Source organism: Triturus cristatus, chromosome 7 (assembly GCF_964204655.1).
Source record: "Triturus cristatus chromosome 7, aTriCri1.1, whole genome shotgun sequence".
Lineage (NCBI taxonomy): Eukaryota > Metazoa > Chordata > Amphibia > Caudata > Salamandridae > Triturus > Triturus cristatus.
Window position 1 is genome coordinate 629,419,827 of NC_140590.1, and position 26,433 is coordinate 629,446,259.

Sequence of the window (26,433 nt, forward strand, 5' to 3'; positions counted from 1 at the left end):
ATTCTTACAGACAGACACTCAGGACAGTCTGTATCATGAGAAGTGCAATGACCACCACTCTGTTCTTTCTAGAGTTCACCTCTCAGACTGACTCCTACTCCTCAAATGTTACATTCACACACACTCAGTCATGTGTGGTCTGTCAAGCACTGCCTCCAAGCACATAAAAACCCACTATCTCATCAGCTCTTCGATAATGCTTCTGTCATCAAGGAAATACATGGTTAACTTCTTACCATGCCATCAAATACGTGAGGTAAACGTGTCGCTTGCTACAGGTCTCAAGCACTCAAATAAACACTCACACATGCTGTACCAAAGGTGACCCTAAATGTGTACACGTCAGATTGGGAAACTAGGTGCCAAGACTCCTGAGCCTCTTTCTTGAATAAAATAAAAACTATTCACCATCTATTTAGAGGGAAGTTTGGTCTAATATGTTTCACCTCTGACCTTGCCCTGTTTTGCACTAAGCCTAAAACATTTGCTCTATTAACAATTCTCTATTTTAGAATTAGCCAAAACAGTTAAGTCCAGCTCACAACTTGATTCTTGTCCAGTACATATCCTGCCCAAAGTTTTAGACACTTGCCCTATTGTTATCAACTTATGTAATGCCTCATTATCTCCAGCATCATTACATTCAAAATAGAATGAATCTCTGATGTGGCCACTCCTCAAGAAGCCTGACACTGATCAGTCCATTCTCTGCAGGTTTTGCCCCATTTCTCTCCTGCCTTTCCTTGGCCAAATTCTGGAAAAGAAGGTTAACCTATGGACATTTTGTTTAGTTGTAGCCTATAATCTTCGAGACCAAGTACTATCTGGCTTCAATCCTTTACATGGAACTGAAAATTGTTATGACTTATGTCTGAACCTTGGCCGAAGTCTTAAGGCACTCAGATCCTTCTTCAATGACACCATCTGCCGCAGGCCATTCTAACCAGGTATCCAGGGCCATGCCTTCACTTAGCTCAAATCTATCATCACTGGAGGATCTTGTGCTACAAAATCTCCAAGCGTTTCATTCTCTCTGTCATCCTTTAACTTGGGGTGCCCCCAGGCTTCTCCCTCATTCTGACACTTTTTAACCAAGATATGAACTCTCTGGCCTCTCGATCAGATCCTTTGGCTTATGCCCTATGCATATGAAATGCAAATTGCAGTATCACTTAGTGATAACATGAATCAAGTTCAATCTAAAGTTGTGACTGCATATCAGAGGTGCCATCGCAGATGAGTAGTAACTCTCTCAAACTGCAATGTGGCGAGACTGAGGTCCTGACATCCTTCCACCTGAACCTCAGCGTGGTGGACTCAAGAATTAGAAAATCTGTCATATGCATTATCCTCTGCTCAAAATGTGGGCGTCATCTTTGACTCTGCCTTGACTTTCAAGGAACAGATGTGCAACATAACCACTAAGGTATTTTTTTATCTTGATGGTCCTATTTAAACTGATTACCTTTTTTTTTTTACCACAGAACTACAAACAGTTGGTTGTTCAGACAATTTTCTTCCACACCTTGATTACTGTGGTCCTCTTTATTGGGACCTTCCGGCACAGGTCCTCTAATATTTTCAACTTGTTCAGAACTCAGCAGTTCTTCTCATACTTGGCCTGCCTACTTGCTCTGCTATCTCCCAACACATTAGCAACCTTCACTGGCTTCCTGTGGCCACACAGGGTTTTATCAAAGCCCTGTACATTTGTCATTGTGCTTTTCACAGATTGCAAATGTTTTTTTTACAAGAGTATTTTCTAACATATTTACCTGCTAGGTCTTTTTCTTCAGCTCTTCTGCAACCTAATGGCAAGCACTAGTGCTCATTTGTTTTCACAACATGCCACTAAAGTTTGAAATTTCTTAACAACTTCAGTAATGGTCATCTATGTTCATTTGCCCATCTGCCAACATCTGCAGACTGTCCTCTTTCCTTAGTCCTACTGCCTAACCCCTCAGATCTTGTCAGCATCAGGACACCCTTATGGGTAACTGCGAGCACCACCACAGCACAGCAACCACTATCATGCCTGTAGTGGTTATTGAGGTTGGTGAGGTGTTGAGCCACCTGCAGCAAGCAAACATTCTCCCCAGGAGATATGGAATGGACAGGTTGCTAAGGAGATGGCTACCATAGAGATGTATATTGATGTGGAGCCAGAGAGCCCCTCACAACCTCTGGCCCAGGAGAACATAGCTGTCTCTACACCTGTCACTATGCATTGGCGGCAAAATAGTTGAGATGCTTCCACGTCTGACACTGCAAATGTGCAACACGGAGCCAGAATAGACATCTCTCCTACAGAACTAGAGGGAGACTGCAAGCTCCATGTCTGCCTTGACAGACATCCAGAACATCCAGAGGGAAGAAGCCAGGTTGGCACAGTGCCAGTGATGTGCCATCTGCTAAGCTATTGCCAGGCTTATGGTGGAAGCAGGCTTAGTCATCCATGTTTACTGGAGAGGCAGGAGATGTGCCTGATGTCACACTTCACTGTCCAGGAGAGTACCATTTCATTTACATTCCCATCCACCATCTAGAGTTCAAACAGAGCCTTCAGGAAATGGGAATTTTGGGGTACACTCTGGTTGATAAGTCAGAGCAGCCAGAGAATGGGCTTCTTGGGGCTAAGGTAGGTATTGAGTTTGAGTTGCTAGGACATAGTGATTTTGTGGTTAGAGTAGGTGGCAGGACAGAGCAGACAGGCAATGGCCCAGTTATGGCTAGGGTGGGTGATAAGAGTGAGCTGCTAGGGCATGGTGGGAGATGGGTTAGGACGGGTGGCAGGACAGAACAGCCTGGGGATGGTTGATTGGAGCTAGGGTAGGTATTAGAATTGAGCTGCCAAGGCCGTGGGGTTTACTGAGGAGGTAAGATAGAGTGGGTGGTAGTACAAAGCAGTCAGGGGATGGACCATTAATGTGGTTAGTAGGATAGACCTGCCATGGATCAGTGGTTGCTGGGGTAAGGGTGGATGAACATGGCGAGTCAGGGGAAATGCCAGTTGAATTTAAGGTTGGCGGAAGAATTGAGATGCTAATGTATGATAATTGTTGAGGCTAAGGTGGGTGGTAGGACAGGTCCGATGGTTATCCTGCTGATGTCAGACATGTCTCACTTGACTTCCTCCTCACCATCACCCATATTTCATATCTCCCCCTTTTCCTCAAGCATTTGTACACTTAGCCTCATGTCAATATTGTGCAGGATGCAACAAATTAGAACTGTGTCACAACCTAATCTGATTTGCCTGTGTTGTGTGATCGCGCTCCCCTGGTTTCCTTCTGTATCCCCGAGTGCCTGCATCTCCTGAGTGCCGTCCCCCTTGCCCTCCCGCCGTCTCCCCCTCGTTTTTCCTGTTTTTCTGCGCCTTTTTCATTTTTCTAGGCCTCCTCGCCTTCGGAGCCTTTTTCCCGCCGCCGCTTTTTTGCTGCTTTTTTCCCCTACCCGCCCTCCTCCCGCCTCCCAGCTTACCCCGCCTCCCCGGCTACCCCTTAAATGGCGGCCGCTGCGAGGCCGCGCAGCGGACGCGCGCCGCTGGCGCGCCGAAGGCAAGCCCGTCTGCGCCCGTCCACGCCTGGCCCGCGCTCAGCGCCCGAACCCCTGGCCCCCGCGCCCCCCGCCTGACCTACGACTCCACCACCCTCGTCAACCTCAACCCCAGCCGCACTCCGGGCTGCTACCGCGCCCACCCTAAACGGACCCACGGACCCTTCACCTGCAACAACTGTCACTTCACCTGCCCACGGACCAACACCGCTCCCGTCAAGAACAACTCCCCCGGAAGCAATCTCCACTGCATCCTGGTCAACACCCGATCCATCCACAGGCACGCCATCGAACTGTGGAACCTCATCAACTCTACGAACCCGGACATCGCCTTCCTCACCGAGACCTGGATGAATCCCTCCTCGGCACCCGACATCGCCATAGCCATCCCCGACGGCTACAAAATCATCCGGAAAGACCGCACCAACCGCATCGGAGGAGGCATCGCCATCGCACACAAAAACTCCATCCGCATCTCAACCAACACCGACAACTCACTCCCCGACGCCGAACATCTCCACTTCACGATCCACAGCGACCCCAAGACCACCCTCAGAGGCACCCTCATGTACAGACCACCAGGACCCCGCACCAAGTTCAGCGAAGACATCGCAGACTTCGTCACCCCTCACGCACTCTCGTCCACCGACTACATCCTCCTAGGAGACCTCAACTTTCACCTGGAGAACCTCACCGACAACAACACCACCGCCTTACTGGACAACCTCACCAACCTGGGACTGAATCAGCTAGTCAACACACCCACCCACTACGCCGGACACACGCTCGACCCCATCTTCTCCTCCAGCAAACACATCACCTTCAGCCACACCACCGAACTCACCTGGTCGGACCACAGCTGCGTCCACTTCATCTTCAAGAAGACCACTGTGCACCACCACAACCAGCAACCACCAAGAAGACACTGGACTCGTATCACCACGGATCAGCTCGCATCAACCCTCTCCCAGAACTGACCCACCAGCACCACCGACCCAAACGAAGCCGCCAACAACCTCACCAACTGGATCTCCGACTGCGCCGACCTCCTGGCCCCCCTGAAAACTCAAGCCAAAAATTCCTGGTTCACCCCCGACCTCAAGGACTCCAAGAAAGAATGCCGCGCCCGCGAGAAGACGTGGCGCCTCAACCAGACCGAAAAGAACATGTCAGCTCTCAAGGACGCCACCCGCCAACACCACCAACACCTCCGCGCCGCACGAAAAACAGCCTACCGGAACAGACTTGACAACAACGCCCACAACAGCAAGGAACTATTTGGCATCGTCAAAGAGCTCTCCAACCCGGACGCAGAAAACAACTCCATCCCCCCATCACAGGACCTCTGCGACTCCCTCGCGACCTTCTTCCACCACAAGATCACCGACATATACAACAGCTTCCCGACCACCGACACGAACCCCCCCCGGAACCCGCTACCGACATCACCACCATCCTCACCTGGAGCCCAACCACCACCGAGGAGACCACCCGCGTCATGAACTCGATCCACTCGGGATCCCCATCGGACCCCTGCCCGCACCACATCTACAACAAAGCCGACGACATCATCGCACCGCACCTCCGAGATGTCATCAACGCCTCCCTCACCACCGCCACCTTCCCGGAGAGCTGGAAACACGCAGAGCTCAACGCCCTCTTAAAGAAACCCACAGCAGACCCCACCGAACTTCCGGCCCATCTCTCTCCTGCCGTTCCCCGCCAAAGTGATTGAGAAAATTGTCAACACTCAACTCTCCAACGCCCTGGAAACCAACGACTCCCTCGACCCCACACAGTTCGGTTTCAGGACCAACCACAGCACCGAAACTGCCCTCATCGCAGCCACGGACGACATCAGAGCCCTGACCGACAAGGGTGAGACCGTGGCCCTCATACTCCTGGACCTCTCCGCAGCCTTCGACACGGTCTGCCACCGCACCCTGATACGACGCCTCAGCAACGCCGGCATCAGAGGCAAGGCCCTCGAATGGATCATCTCCTTCCTCTCCGGAAGGACTCAGAGAGTCCGCCTGCCCCCCTTCAGATCCACAGCCACGGAGATCATCTGCGGCGTACCTCAAGGATCCTCCCTCAGCCCCACTCTCTTCAACATCTACATGACCCCCCTGGCGAACATCGCACGCAAACACGGACTGGACCTTATATCATACGCCGACGCCTCCCAGCTCATCTTATCACTCACAAACAACCCCACCTCAGCTAGGACCAGACTTCATGAAGGAATGAAGGAAGTGGCGAACTGGATGACAGACAGCCGCCTGAAACTGAACGCCGACAAGACGGAGGTCCTCATCCTCGGCCCCACCCCCACCGCATGGGACGACTCCTGGTGGCCCCCCGCCCTAGGCAGCACTCCCCAACCCACCGACCACGCACGCAACCTCGGCTTCATCCTGGACTCATCCCTCACCATGACCAGACAGGTGAACTCGGTGACCTCAGCATGCTTCAACACCCTCCGCATGCTCCGCAAGATCTTCCGCTGGATCCCCACCGACACCAGAAAGACCGTCACCCACGCCCTCGTCACCAGTCGCTTGGACTACGGGAACACCTTGTACGCGGGCATCATCACCAAGCTGCTGAGGAAACTCCAACGGATCCAGAACGCTGCCGCAAGACTCATCCTGGACATCCCTCGCCACCACCACATCTCAGGACACCTGAAAAAACTCCATTGGCTCCCCGTCAACAAGAGGATCACCTTCCGACTACTCACCCACGCACACAAAGCCCTTCACAACCTCGGACCCAAACTCATCAACAACCGCGTCTCCTTCTACACTCCTCCGCGCACTCTACGATCCGCCGGACAGGCCCTGGCAGCTGTACCCCGCATCCGCAAAGCCACCGCCGGAGGAAGATCCTTCTCTTTCCTGGCAGCGAAGACCTGGAACTCTCTGCCCAGCCACCTTCGCGCCACACCTGAACACCTCTCCTTCAGAAGGCAGCTCAAGACCTGGCTCTTCGTGCACTGACCCCCCCCCCCCTCCCCAGCGCCTTGAGACCCTTTATGGGTGAGTAGCACGCTTTATAAATGCGAATGATTGATTGATTGATTGAAGGTTCCACCAGTGCATTTGGGAAACATGTCTTCAATAGTCCAAATACATTCTCAAATATGTTGTGTGTCGTGATAGTTGTCATATTGTATGCTTGTTTCTGTGTTACCCATGACGTTCGTGGCATCTAGACAATCTGTGGTTCCTTCTTTCACTCTTTCGTTTCTAAATATCTCAGAGATAGATGGGATACTTACTGCCCCAGACTTTGAATAGTAGATCTTTCCATGAGGGTTGTGTTAGAGACTCAAACTTTAGGCCCATGAGTAATCTGCCGTCACAGCCAAATTCATGGAGAGACTGGTTGTTCGTCAACACCATCTGGACAATACTAACTGCTTCTCTATTTTCCTGTCTGGTTTTAAACTTAACCTTTAGGTAAAAGTGCTAGGTTGGGTTTTTGAGGTGGCACCCTGAGGTGTCCTGATGAAGGGACAGGCTGCATCCTGATCATGTGGTACCACAAACTGGTCAATTTCCCTCCAGAGATTAGCTGAGGTGGCACAAGCAGGGCTGACAGTTATCAAATAGCTCAGATCATTTCTAACCTATAGGTCACAGTAAGTGTGTCTAGGGTCCTTTCTTAAAAAATATTTTTCTTCAGACTGTGGTGTACCACAGGTTTCCTGCCTCTTCCCTGTATTAATCAATGTCATCTGCTGCCCAGTTGTTTGCCAGCCCACTGGAAAAAGATACCGTCTTATGCAGATGAAGTGTTTATTCAGGTATCGGGTTTTAACACTCGTTCTGCCCTTCAAGAGCGATTCCTAAAAAAAAAAGACTGGATGCCCTAGAGTCAGTTAGAAATGGAGAACAAGAAAACCTGAGGGAAATTCTGTGAGATCCAAGAGCTATACATTGCCCCATCCCCTAGATCAATCTTCTTGTGTATACTCTATGGTAATAAAAAAAATAGTTTTACTACTGATAACAGGATAACACTGGAACCTCTAATTGGTAAAGTAGTGGGAAGAGGTTTTCACCCCCTTACTACAAGGAAACCCACCCTTCCTCTTTTGTCTAGAACTCGCTCAGTAGGGGACTTGATTAATTCCAGGATAGACCATTGTGACTGTCTCAGGTCTCCATGCGAGGGCCATTCCACATTTACAGAAACTAAAAATGCAGCAGGGTATGCAGAGTTTGGGTTAGTAGAATGGGTCACGTCTTCCGACCCAGAAGGGCCTTGCACTGGCTGCCAGTAGCAAATGGGAATAGATTGCTAGATGTACAAGTGAAAACCATTAGTTAGGTCCCACCACCTTAACCCAATAAATATCTTTCTATACACTGATTCAGAACTTGTGCAATCAGGGCCAGGCCTGCCTTTCAATCCCTAGGCTTCAGTAGAAGTTAAGCCCAAAATTATGGAACTCTCTTCCCTTATCTATCAGAGCAATGCTCACATTAGGAGACTTTGCAGCATTTTTAAAAACCTACCTGTTTTAATACTTCCATTAATACGGGTGCCAAGAGACCTAGTGGATTGTATGCTGCTAATAAATGTCATTATTAATTCGCTGACATCTGTGGATATCTTAGGTTATCTACATGTGATGCATAGATGGCTACATGTAAGCAACAGTGCTGACAATACATTTCCACGTGGCCACGTGCATTTGTTTACATATGCAACAACATTTCTTACATCACGATACCTGGTCACAGGCGCTCCACAGATGAGACAACAAGCTGGTCTTAGTGCAGTCATGACAAATACTAAAATGCATTTGCCTAAATGTATTTACCATTCGTGCCATTCACTAACATTTGTATTTCATTATACAACTGACATTCTTTTGGAGGGACATGGCTAGCTTTGATGTACTCTCCAAACTTCCATGTCTTGAGGATGTCATGTGTGTACTTAGTGTAGGCATGCAGTAGTTTCTCAGGACTATGGAGTCATGGGTGAAACCCAGCAATCTGGTACAGCAATGTGTAAAGCATAGGTGTGCATTTAAGACCATTGGTACATCCATGGAGTGCTGCATCTTGCGATTGTGGAATACTTGCTCGCTGACCCTGGGTCTTGTTGCATGTCAGCAAGTGCATAAAGTTCCTGACTTGTGGCAGTACCTCAAAGACGGGCTGTGCCAACCGGTGTGCCATGCCCACTGTATGCTGGTAGAGCCAGCAGCAAATAATGGAGGGCTGCGAGGAGGGTATGGTAGTATGTATCCCAATGTTCGACTACAGGGCATCTCAAATAGAAGACGGCGTGTGGTTTGTGCTCCTCATGTCAAGCCCATAAGTTGTCTGGACCTGTAACACTGACACGCTCTAGCTTCGCCTGCAGTAAACCTGCATGTGCTGTCATCCCTTGTGGTAAAACTGCATGCAGTAAAATATCCTATTTAGCTCTAACGCATATTTTCACCTGCTTCTTGCAATAGTGGTTTCATTGAACTCAAGCCTAAGAGAGATACGAATATGGAGTGCAGAAGAGGTATTCAAATCTCCTCCCACAGAGTCGCATTGATTGGTTGTTTCCTGCAAGAGAGGATCATGGCCCGCATTGTGTGCATTCTTCTATGATCACTGCGGTGATGGATCAGTTCTAAGGGAGACATAAATTTTGGAAGCCGTATTTTAGGCCCAAGTATCCAAACCACACCCACAGGACAACATTGATCTCTGCTTCTAGTAAAAGAGGATTGCGATTCTTATTCTTTGTGAGCACGTGATTACGTACAGTACAGTGATTATGGACAGGTAATAATTGCAAACATTATACTTTGACTGCTGGCTGAGTACTCAGTGTATGAGCTTTCTGTTTGCTTTTAATACTCTGTGGTGCCGATCAGGATCCTGGAAAAACCGGGTACAAACTGTCGGTCGGAGCGTTTTCTCCGTCCGACTCGTACCCGGTCGTAAAACTTCACAAACATGCAAGTACGATTCGCACGGAAACACCATTTCCGTACGAGTCGTACAAAACACCAACCGACGAAAATATACATACAAATGTAATCCGGGAAAGCGCCGACGTGACGTCGGGACGCTTCCAGGCAGCGTTTCACGAACCAGGAAGTACGATTCGAACCGACAGCAGTCCGGACGGCAATATTTCTACGGCACCCAAAAAGTGCCGGAAAAGCGAAGTACGCCGCGAAACGACCAGATTAGGGGGCCCGGTACGCGCCGTACCCCCCCAGCCCCCGTGAGTACGCGCCGTACCCCCCCAGCCCCCGTGAGTACGCGCCGTACCCCCCCCGCCCCCATGTACGTACGCACCGTACCCCCCGTGTATGTACACCCCCGTACGAGTCGAACCCCCGTGTATGTACACCCGTGTACGAGTCGAACCCCCCCGTGTATGTACACCCCCGTACGAGTCGAACCCCCGTGTATGTACACCCCCGTACGAGTCGAACCCCCGTGTATGTACACCCGTGTACGAGTCGAACCCCCCGTGTATGTACAACCCCGTACGAGTCGAACCCCGTGTATGTACACCCGTGTACGTACGAGTCGTAGCCCCACCCGTGTATGTACGGTGCGTACCCCCAGCGCGTACACGGGTGGGGGTACGACTCGTACGTTTGTTTGACTCGTACGGGGGTGTACATACACGGGGGGTTCGACTCGTACGGGGGTGTACATACACGGGGGGGTTCGACTCGTACACGGGTGTACATACACGGGGGTTCGACTCGTACGGGGGTGTACATACACGGGGGGGGTTCGACTCGTACATACGGGGGCTGGGGGGGTTGTTCGGCGCGTATGCGGGCACATGTCTCCATGGTTGCTATGGGAGTTCGGTGCGGACGGTGTTTTTTCCATACGGTTGTGTCATCGGATGCACGGGATGGATCGTACTTGCGCGGTCGGACTTCACTTTTCACATTTGTACGGTGAATCGTCCGGGGACGTGTCGGACACATTTTCCGACCCGAGGACGTGTGGGGAATTATTCCCAATGCGATTCGTATGGTCTTTTTCCCATGCGAATCGTACTTGCCAGTTTGTACGGCACTTGTACGTTTCGTACGGTAAAAAGACCGGATACGAGTCGTACGGGGAAAGTTTTTCCAGGATCGTAATCGGCACCTGTGTCTTTCTGATATTGTGTGGTGTCACTTTTTATATGCAAACTTTGAACTGAGTCAGTGTGGTTTTTCTGCTTCGTATTGTGAATTATGAGATTATTAACTGATTCTTTGTGATAGTTCTGTGCATCATCTGCAGACTTTTCACTATTGTTTCTTCATGTAATGTTTATGCATCACGATCGACCAAGGATCCCTGCAGCAGAGCAAGGCCCATGTTACGTGTACAATACCTCCTATGCATTAGCACATACAGGCCCGCGTGTCAGGAACACAGGCTGGCTGAGCGCTAGGGATCTTTCTGTCCTCTCCTGGGGTGGATACACCTGGGGGCCCATCTTCAGGAGTTGGAGAGGTCTCCATGACACCCACACTGACCAGAACTGTCATGGAGATCTCCTGTTACCTCCCTCAGAAACCGCCCAACAATGGCCTGATACGGTGTAGTTTCTGGTCTACATGCACCACCTGCCTATGGCAATGTTCATGTTTTGGGAGGTTTAACTTTTGACTAAGGTGCTGGTAATTTTATTTTTTAAATTAATTTTAAAGAATGCAAATTTGTGAAAATTACTTCAGTAGGAAGCTGATTAAAAAAACTGTTCAACTATTTTTGTACAGACGTGCACTGCCAGGGTTTCCAGAATCACTAGCTATAACTTGGAAGAGGCAAACATTTTTACCACAAAATGATGGTCGAAATATTGACTTGCAAAATGTCCTGACAATAATATCAACATCAAAGTGTCATCACGGTGGATTTAATAGTAGTAAATCTACTCTTACTGTGATGATATTTTGGTAGTAGCTATACTGGTTGCGATGTTTCTGTAAGGCGATATTTCAATTGTGGTATTGAAACCTACAGCCCTTCAAAATGTTGTCACTGACCATCTTGCCCAGTATTTGAATGCTTTTGTTAATAATGAGTCGACGTACATCCACCGGGCTCCAGAGAAAGCAGAAATGGGTTCTATTTTGAAGAGTTGCATGCCCCTTGACTATACCTTGGGTGAGGTCCTTGACGCCTTGAAAGGTTGGGCCAGAGGTAAAGTTCCCAGACCCCATGGGGCTCCCAGTTGATGGTTCTATGTTATGGGTGAGTTATGGGAACCAATTCTGACTCAAGTCTTTAATGCAGCGGCAATGGGTTCAGTACACTCTACGTGGGCTAATTCCATTATTGTCCCCATTTTCAAGAAGGGGGACAGGTGTGACCCAAAGGTTTACCACCCCATTTCCCTCCTGGATTCATCTGCAAAACTCCTGACTACAGCTGTCTTGCAGGGATTGGAGGAATGGGCAATCAATAACTATTGTGTCAGATGTCCAGTATGGATCAAGAAAGTATTGGGGATAGTGGAACAATGTGTAAATCTCAAACGTCTTATTGGGAAATACACAAAGATGAAGTAAGGATCCCTTCACCTGTGTTTAGCTGACCGTACTAGTGCATTAGATCTCATGGACCATTCAATCATGTGGCATACTTTGCTGTCATATAGGGCTCCTGAAAATATTATCTGTCTTCTCTCCAAGCTGTATAAGAACCTTTCAGCTAAGGTGCGATATGGCTTCAATGGAGAATATTCCCCATCTTTCAGAATTAGGTGGGGGTGAGGCAGGAGTGTGTGTTGGCCCCATTTTTATTTTCACTTTTTATAAATGGTGTTCATATTATTCTTCGGTCTTTACAGGCTGATGCACTGACTGTTGCTGGTCGCCCGGTTCCTGTTCTCTTGTACACAGACCTATTGTTTAGGACCGCTGTCCGGCTACAGCGATTAATGTACACCTTTGCTGGATCCATGGAATCTAAGAAGCTAAAGGTTAATAAATTCAAGACATTTATAATGTCTTCTGGGAAAATTACTCAGAAGTTATTTGCCAGTTTTTACTAAAGGTACAAAGTTCAATTCCTTTTGTTATTTGGGTATTCTGATTTTTCTAGCAATGGTTCTTGAGTCCAGCACATACAGAATGCCCTGCTTAAAATGAATAGAGGGTGTGTTCAGTTTTTCTCGTACACGTGGATGCCACCCTATTAGGGATTTGATTACCATCTATAAAGTGAGAGCATTGTCAGCTGCAATATCTGGCTGGGGTGTGTGGGGTTATACGCCTAGTAGCCCTTTACGGGTTGAGGAAAACGCCTAATAAAGGCATTTCGTGTGTACCGCCTCTTCATCATCATCTTCTATTATTCACAAGGAAGTGGGATTAACTCACCTGGAAGACATGCTGTTACTCAAACCTATTATACTGTGGCATTCAATATGGGATAAACCTGAGACAGCATTCACATAGGCAATTATCCGGAACTGTTTAGCATTAGATTACGCTTTTAACATTCCATGGCTGTCCTACATTACCCCCAGGTCCCTCCGTCCTCGTCCCATTCCTTACAAAGTGGAGATTACTATCTCCGCGACAGAAAAAAAGAACAGGAGCATGCTGGGATACCTAACCCACTCCCTCCCGCTGGGAGTACATAAGCGGTACCAGCCCAGCATGCAGCCTGTTCTTTTTTTCTGTCTTCCGACAGATTAGGACGTGTCTGAACTTACCTGTGATCTCTTCGATGGATGTCTCGTAGGGCTGCTGGGCTGTCCTCGACATCCTCTTCCGCGTCTCCTGGCCTGCCGGGCTTGCTGGGAGTCGCGTTGATTGGCGCCCGGCCCTTTGCGGCTGGGGCGCCGGATGTCCGGATTCCTTCCGGGTTCCAGCGCGCGTCTTCCTACGGCTTGGCCTGGCTGGAAGACTCGCTGCTGTGGATGATATGGGAGTCCAGGGGCTGCGCCGGGCGGTGCTCCTGGTCTCCCTTGGTGTGCTGCTCGCCTCCTTTCCTACCAGTGCCCCTGCTGTTCCTGAGGTTGGTGCAGGGACGATGTTTGATGAGGGTCGATGTCTGACCGGTGGCTGCAGCTCTCTTCCTCGCCCGGCGCTGGTGTCTTGGAGGGCGCCTGGGCTGGGTCTTGGGGGCAGGGCGCTTTTGGTGTGCTCTTCCTGCCCCTGTGGTGAGTACCGCATAGCGGTTCCGATTTCTTCCATGCTTGTTCCTCTGACTCTGTGCTTTGCCTGCTGGGTCTGGCTGTGCACGGTGGGCTGCTTCGGCGGTCTTGGCTGGGGGTCTTGCTTGGCTGCTTCGGGGGTATTCTCGCCGTGCTTGCTGCCTGGCGATTTTTACTCTGGGGCCTGGCGTCCTCTGGTCTCACCGTTTGCTGGTTGATTCCTGTTGGGGTTTGTCCATGCTGGCTTATGGCGCTCCCTGTTCCTGCTTGCTGGGTTGGGGGCGTTGCGTGGCTTTCTGCGCTGTGTCTCTGCCTTGCTTCCCGGTGCTGCGGGGGGGGGGGGTGCTTCCTCCTCCGGTTCTGGGTTCCCTGTCACCAGGAGCTATAGCTCATTGGTAAGTCTTGTGCCTACGGTTGTAAAGGGTCTCACAGGACAAGGGTTCGAGTCCCGCGACCTCTGTCTAAGTGGCATAAGGTGGCGAAGTTTCAATCACTTCTTTAATACTCCTTGTTTCCGCTTGCTCGTCGCTTGTTGCTGGATGGCGTCTGGGCGGAGGGGTTGGGGGACGGTCTCTGTTTTATGGGGTTGGCCTGTCCCCCTGGTGGGTGCCGCTTTTCTTTCTTCCATGTGCTGCGCTCTTCTGCTGTGCTGGCCTGCGGCCTTGGCTCCCTGTTTTCCACTGATGGGGGTGTGCCGGGGCAGGCGGGTGCTGTGGCTGTCCCCCGTTCCCCTGTGCTCGCTTCTGCTCCCCTGGGCTATTTCTTTTTTGGTGAGGTTCGTCCTGGTTCGTTCCTCTGTCCTGTGGGCTTCCAGCCTTCCTGCGTGCTTCTGTTTCCCCCTGGTTGGTGCTTGGTTATCTGTTCGCACGGATTCTTCAGCCTGCTGCCTGTCCGCCCTGTTGGTTCCTGCCTGTTCTTTATAGCCGGGCCTGGTGCGTGCCTGTCTGGGTGCCTGCCTGCGGCTCGGGGTGCTGGGCGCTTCTTGCGTCCTTCCAGGGGTGTTGGTGTGGCCCGTGCTCGGGGTGCCTTGTTTTTCTGCCCCCCTGTGCCTGTCCGGTGCTCTGTGCTTCACCGTGTGGGGTTTCCTGGCCTGTGGCCTTCCCTCCCTGCTGGCGCCTGCTCCTGTCTTGGTGTTGCGGCTGGGCACTCCGGTGCCCTTGCGTTCGCTCTCTCCTGCCCTCCGGCGTATCTTCCTGCCTGGGTTGGTGGGCTCCTTCCCCGGCAGGTTCCCTGTGGGTGTGCTTCGTGCTGGTTGTGGTCGGGGCGGTGGGCCTGTGGCCCCCGGTGTTCCCCCGTCTGAGGCTCCTCTACTTTTGCGCTTGGCCTCTGCTTGTGTTTGGCTGGGTTGCTTCTTGCATCCCGCGTCTGGGTCCTTGTTGCTTCCGGACTCCCTGTTTCTTGGGTTCTCGGGGGGAGGGGGTCTGTTGTGCCTTCCCTCTGTTCCGGTGGGTCTTGGCCTTGGTTGGCTGTTGGCTCCGGGGCTTTCCTGGTGGGCTTTCTGGCTGGTGTTGCTGCTTGCCTCTTCCCTCTTGCCTGGTGCTGTGTTGTGGTGCGCTGGGTTGGCTGATGGGGTTTGGTTTCCTGTTGTGGTTTCCTTTCCCCTCGTGTCTCTTCTTTGTGGCTTGCGGTCGTTTGCCTCTCGGTGCCGCTCCTTTTGCCTCCTGTGGTGGCTAGGTGTTGTGGGTCTTCCTTGGCTTCTGCCTGGGTGGTTCCTTGTTTCTTGGGTGCACTGCTTCTGTGCCTCTCCCTGTTTATGGGTTCGGGTTGCCCTGTGCCCTTCTTTCATGCTTTTGGGTGCCGCTCCCGATGTCCTCCTCGCCGTGCCTTCTCTTGGGCTTGGCCAGTGGTTTTGTTGGTGGGACTGCCGGTTGTGGTCTAGCCTCCCGTAGTGTGTGGGCCACGTTGCTGCGTCCCCGCTCCTCTTTTTCGGCCTTGTGCTGGTGGTTGGCTTTGCCTGGGTCCTGGGGCTCTGGTTTCCCCTTGTGGGCCTTTTCCTTGGGCTTGGGGGTTTCTCGCTCCCGTGCGGCCTGCTTTCGGCCTGTGGTGTCTCTGGCCGTTGCTCTTGCTGGCTCTGCGTGCTTTGTTCTTCCCTTTTTGGGTGTGTGCCCGCTCCCCCCGGGGGTTGTGCGCCTTTGGTTTCTCCGGGCTCCTGTCCTTTGGTTTGGGGGTGCCGGGGGTGTTCCGGGGTGCTGATGTGTTTCCTCCCTCCGGTCCTTGTTTTTGGGCCTTCCTTTGCGGGTTCCCTGCCGGGGTCCCTGCCTGGGTTCTTCCCTGGCCGCTCGTTCTCTGGTGCTTTTGGGCCTCTTTTTGGCCTCTTGCTGGCCGGTGGTTCTGGCCCTGTTGGTCTGGGTGCCGGGTTGGTCCTGTGTCCTTTCCTGCGCTGCTCCTTTGCGCCTGGCTGGTGTGCTATGGCCTCTGTGTTGGTTACCAGTTGTGGCTTGCCGGTCTCCCTCTCTGTTCCCCGGCTGCTTCTCCTCTCTTGGTGGCTTGGCTTGCTTTGGTGCCGGTCCCTGGTTCCTTCTTGGTTGGGGTTTTTGGGTTTGGGTCAGTTGACCCTTTGCCTCTCCTTTCGGGTTCTGCTGCTCCTTTTTGGGGCCTCCGGGCTGGCTGGCTTGTCCGTTGTCCGGTTGGCTTCTTGGGTCTTCTGGGCTGCCTGCGTTGTTGGGCTGTTGGCCTCCTTGTTGGTCGTTCCTGTTTCACCCCTTTTTTGGGGTTCGCCTTGGGTGGTTCCTTGGTGTCCTCCTGACCGGTGGGTCGGCTCTTGGTTGGTGGGGGTTTCTCCTTCCCGGTTCTGGGGTTTGTTTCCCCGATTCTGTGTTCGGCCCTTGGTTGTTCTCTCCTGGCTGTTCGCTGGCCGTGTGTGGTGTCTGCTTTGGGTGGCGCTTGTTGCTCTCCCTGGCCTTGCTTGGGTGGGTTCCTGGGTTCGTGTCCCTGTGTCTCCTGCCTTTGGTTGCCTCGGTCCTGGCCTTTGACTGGTTCCTGTGACCGGGTTTTTTTTCTCCCGGCGTGGCGGCCTTGGCTGCGGCCTTCCGGTGTCTCTGCTGGGGTTGACGGCTTGTCTTCCTGCCTTTTGGCCTGGGCCTTCTGTCCTTTCCTCTTCGGTCTTTGAGGCTCTGCGGGTGTCTTCCCTTGGTGTGTTGGGGTTGGTCCTGTGGTTGGTCGCGCTCGGTGTTTTTCTGAGTTTGACGTGCCTCTTCGTTCTCCTCTTCCTTCCCCTCGCCTCTTGGTGTGGTGTTTGTGGATTGGTCCGGCTGTGGGTCGCCTTCTTCTCTGTTCTGGGGGGTTCGCTCTCTGGCTTGCCCTGCTATGTTCCTTCCTGGGTCTTTGGCGTGTCTCCCTGTGCGTCCTGCTCTCGGGCGCTCTGCGTTGGGCCTGGATGTGCTGTTTTGTCCCTTTTGGTGCAGCTGCTTGGTGCTGCCTGGGGCTGTGGGCTTCTCCCTTGGTGGTTTTTCTCCCGGGTTGTTTGTCCTTCCTGGCTGGGTTGCTCCTTTGGGGCGCTTCCGCTTCTCCGGGGTTCCCTTTCCCTGGTGGTTCGGGGTGGTGGTTTCTCTTTCTGCCCCTCTGGGGGTTCCCTTGGGTCTTGCTTCTGAGTGCGGGGCCTCCTTCGGGCTTTCCTGGGGGTCTTGTGTTCATTTGCGGTCCTTTCTTGCTAGTCCCCTGCTTCTTTTGGGGTCTGGGTTCTTTTCGGCTTGGTTGGAGGCATGACTGGTTGTGTTCTCCTGCCTGCTTTTCTTGTGGGCTCCCTGTTGCTTCTGTTGGGGACCGTTTTTCTCAGTGCCCCTGGCTTTGGTGGGGTTCCGGTAGGCCGGGTTCTCTGCTTTGGTATTCTCCACTTTGTAAGGAATGGGACGAGGACGGAGGGACCTGGGGGTAATGTCCTATTACTTACCGGTAATCTTCATTACTCCTGGTCCCGTAGTCCTCGTCCCATTCCTTACTTCCCTCCCTCCCTCCCTGGCGGCCGGCCTTCCGGTTGTTGGCTTGGTATTTTCAGGCTGCATGCTGGGCTGGTACCGCTTATGTACTCCCAGCGGGAGGGAGTGGGTTAGGTATCCCAGCATGCTCCTGTTCTTTTTTTCTGTCGCGGAGATAGTAATCTCCACTTTGTAAGGAATGGGACGAGGACTACGGGACCAGGAGTAATGAAGATTACCGGTAAGTAATAGGACATTATTGACGCCCACAAGTTGGTGTTTGGCTTCCATGTGCTCCAGGAGCCTTCTATGATTCTTATGCACCAGAAATCTGAGGTTAAGGCTCCTCTACATGATGTTAGGAGGAGAAAAGAGCCCTTGTTGATGTTAGGAAACCCACAGTTGTCACATATATGTTGTATGCCCTTCCTGAGGGATTTAAAAAGTATCTGTCTCTGGTGATAGACACTCAACGCCTCTTCGTTTTGACCAGGTTGCGGCTAGGCATAGTACACCACTTCGTCACTTTCCATATCATTGATCAGTGGTATAGAGCGTTGGTCCCTTGCCCCTCTGATGGAACATCAAAACAGAGCATCCAACACTTTATGCTTTTCTACCAATTTTATCTTCACTTGAGGAAGCACTTTTTTAAACCAATTTTTATTGCACACAAAATTAGGGATCATAATAACGCAATGTGTTTTTTGTGTATTATGGAGGCCTCTGCAATTTGTTTTAGCGTTGCCTCTTACATCTGGGAAGCAATATGTGTTAGAAAAAGCATTCTCTATCAATTGCATCACTGTGTTTGATTGTATGATGTTAAGGCCTGGATGTATATTTTAATGTTTTGTAACCTGTTTTTGTGATGCAATGTATTTTAAATAATTATTCTTTTATGACCTCTGCTGATAGTGCAGACTAAAGATTGTTTAATCCAATCGATTGCTCAAAGAAAACATGTCGTTTTTGTTTATTTATGTTATTACTTGAGTCAAGTTCTACATGCTGAGAATACAGTCTGCAAGGGTCAAACGGGGTTTCAGGCCACTCTACTAAAAGAGTAAAGGACCAGAGGCTACGTGAGGCTCACTCATGTCCTATGGCGGACCTAATTGCACCATCCCAAATTATGAGCACATTACAAACACCTGCAGAAAGATCAAGATGAGCAAATACTAAATATTAATTAATATACGTGTATTGCACATTGGAACGAATAGTTAGGCTAAGATGAAATGGGCAAAGAGCTAAGGTAGGGACAGTGACCTTTTCAAACCACCCCAAGGGTTCTACTAATGTAATACATTTACTCCAAGGCACGAGATTCAAAGAGTGATTGTTACATTTTTCAACTTCAACTGACATGGCTATAATTTCATATGCCGACGATACGCAGCTTCTTTTCACCTGTGGTAAGAAAGCGGATTTTGAGGGGGAGAAGATTAGAACTTGCCTCACGAAGGTCTTTAAGTGGCTGAGAAAGAATCAATTGAAATGTAATCCAGAGACGTCTGAAATCATCTTTTATGGCTCCCCATCTTCTGAAGAGTGGAGACACTGGTGGCCTGAGGATATGTCACCTCCTCTCTCTGCGCAAAATATTGTAAGAAATCTGGGCATTATGATGAATGGTACTCTCTAGATGAGATCCCAAGTCCAATCGGTAGTAGGCACTTGCTTCCGCCTTCTGCGTATGCTGTGCAAATTTCTTCCCCTTCTGCCACTAGAGCACATGAAGACCGCAGTCCAGGCATTGGTTACTTCCAGACTGGACTACGTACATGTCCTGTATCTAGGCCTTCCTGAGTGTCTGCTCAATCGCTTACTGGTGGGCCAAAATGCAGCCTCTAGAGCGGGTCTTATGCTTAAGCCCAGGACTCATCTATCCCTGCACCTCAAGGCATTACAACGGCTACCAGTACAAAAGAGGATTACGTTTAAAGCTTTGGTCCTATTTTCAAGGCCCTACATGGGAGTGGCGGGGGGTATCTCAGAAGGAGTGTAAACCATTATGCGCCACCAGGAACCTTGAGGTCATCCACGTTGGGCCTGGCTTCTGTTCACAGAATACGCCTCACCCGGTTGGGCGGCAGTTCCTTTAGGTTCCAGGGAGCCCAAGCCTGGAACCTTCTTCCGATGGCGCTCAGAACTGTGACCGACCAAGCCGTTTTTAAGAAACTGCTCAAAACCTGGTTATTCTGCAACTGACCCGGCCATCTTTTTTTAGAAGTGGCTTAAAAACCGGTTTCCCGCATCCAGGGGCGTTAGCAGGGTAGATAAAGTCTTTTTTAGCGCCAGGACACTCTTTCTGAGTAGCTGTGCGCTCTTTAAATGCATTCATTCATTCATTAGGGAAACCTTGCATGATTGTGATTTCGTTATTGATTGTCCTCTTTTATATCTTTATTTGCCAAAACACAATATTGTAATTTGTCGTATTTTCCTCTTTTTCAGAGCTCTTTTCTAGGCCACGCCTGGTCGCATCATCGATAGACATCAGTGAAGGAGGCGACTTGTCGCTTTTATGTTTCATCGCTGGTCAAAATCAGACTTTGCTAGATTTTTTCTTTGAGAAGGACAGGACATCGAGAATCCGGACGAATCAGTCTGACAAATTCATCAAAAAAGCTGGGGAGACGGATAGCGGCTCCTACGTCTGCGGAGTCACGATGCAGAACATCACCAAGATAAGCAGCGCGGTGCGAATATTAGTTTACGGTACGTTTGATGAGGTGCCTTTGGCAATAAACTGTGGTCTGGAAAAACTGCGGTTTACATATGAGGTCCTGAGCTTTCAGACAGAAGACTGGCAAATTAGCCACAAGAACCTGAGAGTGTATGAGACCACCAGGGAGGTGCACTAAAGGGAAAGCCCATCATGTTCCACCAGCTGTATTGCTATTGACTTCTAGAGGTACTATTAGCTCGCGCGTTTCACATGGGCATGGTATGAGAGTTTGGTACAGCAGAGAAGTGTTTTACATATTGTAAGGTTTTGCATCACACCGTTGTGTTCAACTTGCTGAGGTTAGGTAAAGATATTTCAGGTCCAGCACAGGAAATGAGGGGGATCTAGCAGGATCCCGGATCCGGCAGCTATTAGTGAGCCGCAACCGAGATACCGACTGGACCTAGAGAAACGCTGAATGCCTCCCGGTATAATTTCACAGGCACCGGGGCACCATCAGCAGCCCCCGCACGCTGGCTGCCGCCCCTCCCGAGCAGCAGCCTGCAGGCAGGGCAGAGGCTTTCTCATTTTCACTTCCAGCTGGGCTCAAAGTCCAAATGTAAGGCCTCCTCTTGTTGTGAGTAGGATCCTGGCTGGGTGCCATCTGGAGCTGCTTTCCCTTAAAATGCCAATACAATGGACAAAAGCAAAGGCTCCCAGGTTATCACTCTACAGGTATTTAAGGGAAGCGCTGGAGGCAGGTTTTGACTTTGTTCAACCCTGGTACACAAGCCATGTATGTGGGGAAGTCAGATGTATCTGTCTGTCTGAGTAGTTACACAAAAAAGAATTCAAACAGCACTTACTAAACGTTTTGAATTCATTTCTTACTAGTGTTACTCATCCCAATGCAGGCTGTTAGAGCACTTTATATACCGTGCACACATTAACAATAAATCAAACGGGTGTAGATCAATGTACAGGATGCGTTACATAGGACAGTGAGGGTTACAAGGTGTCTGCGTCACATATCAATAATACTAGTAGGCATTGGATGTTAAGAGTGCATGGTCGGCATCAACTCGATGTCAGGATTGAAAATGTAGCGGAGTGCTTGGGGCTGTCTGCAGTAATAAGACTACTTAACGCAACACTTTTGTGACAGCCATGGAATACTGACTGATTGGGAAACAAACAACAAGGTTCTAAGCCCATGCCTTGCAGCCTGCATGCATCTCCTTGCTGCTGGTACATAGCTCACTGTGCTATATTAGAAGGATTGCAGTTTATGAACCGCAAGTAACAAAAGCAGCTCTGTTTCAAAAGCAGTAACTCACTCCCCTATCCTCGTAAAATAAAAATCTGTCATCTGCATGTTACACGATGTGCTTTGCAGGAGAAATATTAACCCTCTGTTCTATCATGAGTTAAAACGAAAATACAGATCTCATCAGCAACTGCACTAACCACCAGAGTTACCCTACTATTATTATACCCTTAGATTTATTGGGTACAAAAAAGATCTCTGCAGCAGGTGCTGTAACCTCATGAGATATTTTAAAATGCAGCCTATGTGACCAATTGAGCCAGATCACATTTGTCCTTGCAGCCATTTGTGGCAGAGTTTTTTGAAAATCCATGTAACTGTTGATACTATTGACTGTCGGACTCTGCTTTTCATGGCTCGCCCCCTTAAGACTGCACTCCCTTTCCGTTTCACACCTTGACCCTCAATTCATGAACTCCCAGAGAAAATGTTTTCCAGTCCCAGCTCTGCCCAGGACCAGTGGTGAGGCTGAGCTCACAGCTAGTCTTGTGATATGTCCTTCTGTGCAAATGGAACTGCTCCAAACTCGAAATGTACGAGAGACAAGTGGTTTTACGAGGCTTGAACTTTGACAGTTTGACGTTTTGAGGGAAAGGGCAGGCGCCATCAGGACAGTGCACTTTCTTAAACATTTTTTGAATTCTTGTGAGGAAGGGCAGTCTCTTCTTGGGAAGAACAGCAGTTTTATTAAAAACAGTACAGCTTATGTCAACTGAGCCATCCACTCCTGTTGTTAGCCACAGAAAGGCATTTTTTATAAAGTGTAAATAGTGTACAGTTTCTGCTCTACGGACTGATAAACAGAATAGTCCAGAGGGGAGCCAGGCTGGAAGAGGTGCCCTCAGCACTACTGTCAGCCACAAAAGTGATGTATCGCCTTGGACAAACACAAGTTACAAACAAATATAAAAAGCAATGTTCCGCGACACAGTTCCCTGGGAGGGTGGTGTGAGGGGTGAGTAACAACCCCCAGCAAGGCCTTGGAAAAATGGTGGTGTTCAGGAATTTTTCACCTTTTGCCATGATTTGGACGAATGGTAGGATCTCAAGTCAGACTCCATCCGCCTGCAAATCTTCGACCATCCAATGGGTTCCTGCGGTTGTTTTTAAACTATTCAGCCTCACTTAAAGAGAGATGACCCATCACTTATCTCCGCTTCACCACCGGACTTGAGCCCCCTTGCAGCCATTTGTAAATAATGTTTACACTTTATTAGATTTTGCGCTGTGGTCATACATATCCTTTTCCTGCTACTTCATTTTGCTCCTCATTTGCGATTTCTGTCTCTCTGAGGCTTGTAGTCACCGCCTTTGTCTGTCATAGCCTATTGCATGTGCCCCGAGATGAACGAACAGGAAGGAAAGGGACAGAAGCAGGGAAACCATGCAGAACAAGCATTGGCATAGCCAATAGGTCTCGCCTTTGGGACCTTATAAGTGTTTAGCCATGCAACAGTTGCATAACTAAATACTTATAAGGTCCCAAAAGTGAGACCTATTGGCTATGCCAAGCGGCCGCGAAAGTGAAAGTGATCGCCATCGCGATCAAACATCAAAGCGGCCGTGCGGCCATGAAAGTGAAAGTAATCGCGGTCATGCGCAGCGTGCGCGCCCGTGCACATGCACTGTAGCTCTAGGCTGGCCTGGTAGCACTTTTTGGAGCCCTCTCAATAAGTCTCGCCAGACCAGCGCATGCGCTGGGTCAGGCGAGACCTAAAAAACATTATAGGCCTTTGAATGGTTGTTTCGAGTGGGGGCGCGCTGTAGCCCAAAACCTTTACAGCTCAGTGGGGCACCTTAGAGTTGAATGGATCATGGATGGTGCTAACCTGGAATCATGAGGCAATGTGTCTCAGAGACAAGGTTTAAAAGAGCCTTATAAAATAAAATCAAAGAAAGAAAGGACTGACTCAAAAAGTGAGTTCAACACAGAAGTTAGTGAAGCCATGAAGGTTTAATACAAAATTCAAAAAGGGAACCAACGATACCGAAATAGTAAAGTGCAAATGCGGCAAATCTTATTTATATGCATAAAATCATTGCCATTAAGGCTCTTTGTAATAAGAACAATGCAGAATAATAGGCTAGAGAGCGGCGGCTCCTCCGTAAGGGCAGAGGAGCATGGCCCCTTGCTACCAGCACCACAACAAAGGTGACACATAAAATGGTAATAAAATGACTGTATTACCATTTTATTTTTCCCTTTCCCCAGCTGAGCTGTGTTTGGGGGCGGGCCACTGCTGCTGACTGGCAGCAGGAGAGTGGTGCTCACTTCATCAGTTTAGAATGCGCATGTCATTTTGGCCGGCTGTCTTGCAACTGCCAGCTTAACATGTGCACTTTAAACCTCTCCACCTAGCAGTCTTAAACAGCTGGGTGGAGAGCAGGCACAGGCCCCCAGTGCCTGCAGGAATGTGGAGGCAGCCTGCTCCAGCCAATTCTGGTGCTGCTCTCATGCTGGTTAATATTCTGAGCAGCATGACAGCAGCGTCTGGATTCGTGTGGAGAATTGTGGTAGACCAGCACAGACGGACTGAAGCACGAGGACCATCGGGTGGGAGGAAGCAAGGGCAGGTTCATGCTCATTTTTATATCTCCTACTTTGTAACATGCACATAATATGCCAGTGTACGCAAGTCCTTTATGTATCATATTGTGTTATAGGAGTCAGACACATTTGAACCAAAGATCTGCACTTCCTTACTAGCTGCAGCTTGTCACGTGCATTGTTAAATCAGATTACGGTCACCCCATACTTGGAGTCTATTCATTGACTGTATATTGTTGTAGGCATGGGTGCTTTTGTAAGACATGCAAACGAGCACCGACATGCTGTTGGACAGAAAATAACTTGAACGCTTAAAATTTATATTTGGATGTACATGATCTAGTTTGAAACTTTTAGTACAAAATTGTTATCTGTCCATGGCCCACATGAGAGGAAAGGACGTGGTTTGCACCTGCATGATTTTTGTTGGAAAGCTGGTCGCTAACCATGTGTCCAAACTACACAAATATTGAGCACACGCACCTCCAACGGGAGAAAAGCATGAGCTATTATTTTCTTCAACATACTTTTTAATGTTTTGGAGCCCACTACGTGTGCGTAAGTGTATTGATGAAACATAATGTTTTGCTGATCACTCCTGTTAAGATTCAGAGCTTCTTATTAAGTACATAGGGACTTATTTACAAGCCCCTTGCGCCACCCGTATGTCACTTTTCCCATGTTAAAAATGACGCCAAAGTGGTGCAAGGGGCTTGTAAATAAGCCCCATAGTTGGGTAAAATATAAGCGCAAGTTTCTAGAACATACACAGAGAACTAAGCATTAGAGGCGGCGAGATTTGGAGTGGTGCTAGTGCGTGGGGACACTCTGAAAAGAAGAAGCTCTCCACATAAAGACAGAGAGCTGCCTATGGTTTTTGCATCTTTTTAAAAACATTTCTTTTCAAAGGAGCAACAATTCGTTACCCCCTTTGCAAAACCAGGTCGTTTTGTGATAGGCAATTTTGGGCCCTTGCCTGTCGCGGGTACTTGGCCCACCCACACAAGTGAGGTACCATTTTTAACTGAAGACCTGGGGGAACGCTAAGTGGTAGGAAATTTGTGTCAGCCCGGTGATCCCATAACTTTCCCACACAGAAACGTGACAAAAATGTGCTTTTTTTCAGCTAAGTTTGAGGTTTGCAGGGGATTCTGGGTAGGAAAACGTTGGGGAATCCATGCATACCTCCCTGGACTCCGTCATGTGTCTAGTTTTCAGAAATGTCTGGGTTTGGTAGGTTTTCTCTAGATGGCTGCTGAGCCCAGGGCCAAAAACCCAGGTCCCCCCTTGCAAGTTTTGGGCCCTTGCCTGTCGCGGGTACTTGGCCCACCCACACACGTGGGGTACCATTTTTATCAGGAGACCTGGGGGAATGCTGGGAGGTAGGAAAATTGTGGTTTTTCAGATTCTAGAAGATTATGGCACAGTAATGCAAGGAAAATGTGTTGTTTAAGATTTGCATGGCATTATAGGTAAGAAAAGTTGTTGGGATCGATGAGAGGCACACCACCCAGTACTCCACATTGTTTTTAGCTTACAAAAATATCTAGAGGTGGTAGATTTTCCCTAGAGACAAACTACACCGTGGCAGAGAAAGACAGACAAGACAAATATTATAGTACACACATATACTGGTTTGATCTGGCACAAGGGTGAGTGAAAGGTTCAAAATGTATATTTTATTAACAAGAGATTTCAGAAAAAGGAAATGCATGGTTAAAAACCTGAACCAGCCACTTACAGCTCGTGAGCTGTAAAGCCACGTTAAGGCACCAACCTCTTTACAGGCCATTCACACACATTTCATACTTAACACACACGTTCACACCACCAGCCGCGGGCCCAGCACATCGCAACACTGGCATTAATAGACAATGGAGAGACAATGTAAACCCTGGCAGAGAAAGACAGAAAAGACAAATATTCACAACTAACCACTGCTGAAGTACACACACGTACTGGTTGGATTTGGCATGAGGGTAAGTGACGGTTCAGAGCATAAAATTTTATTAACAAGCGATTTCACAAAAAGGAAATGCACTGTTAATAATTAAAAGTTAAAAAACCTAAAACAATGACTGACAGCTCGTGAGCTGCAAAGCCACGGCTTGGCACCAACCTCTTTACAGGACATTCACACACCTTCCATGTGTGACACACACAAGGTCATTCACACCGCCAGTTGCGGGCCCAGCACAATACAACAGTCACATTAACAGACATCGCCATTCAAGGGCCCATCACTTTCATACACCCACATGAC

General features: G+C 49.5%; 1 protein-coding gene across 1 annotated transcript in view; it reads left to right on the plus strand.

Annotated features, from left to right (window-relative positions):
* Window positions 1-26,433, plus strand: part of PECAM1 (platelet and endothelial cell adhesion molecule 1) — a 435,744-nt gene that overhangs the window by 117,745 nt on the left and 291,566 nt on the right. Inside the window, exon 6 of the mRNA XM_085617241.1 lies at window positions 20,082-20,345. Within this exon, the coding sequence (XP_085473367.1) occupies window positions 20,082-20,345 (264 nt within the window). The remainder of the gene's footprint in view (window positions 1-20,081; window positions 20,346-26,433) is intronic.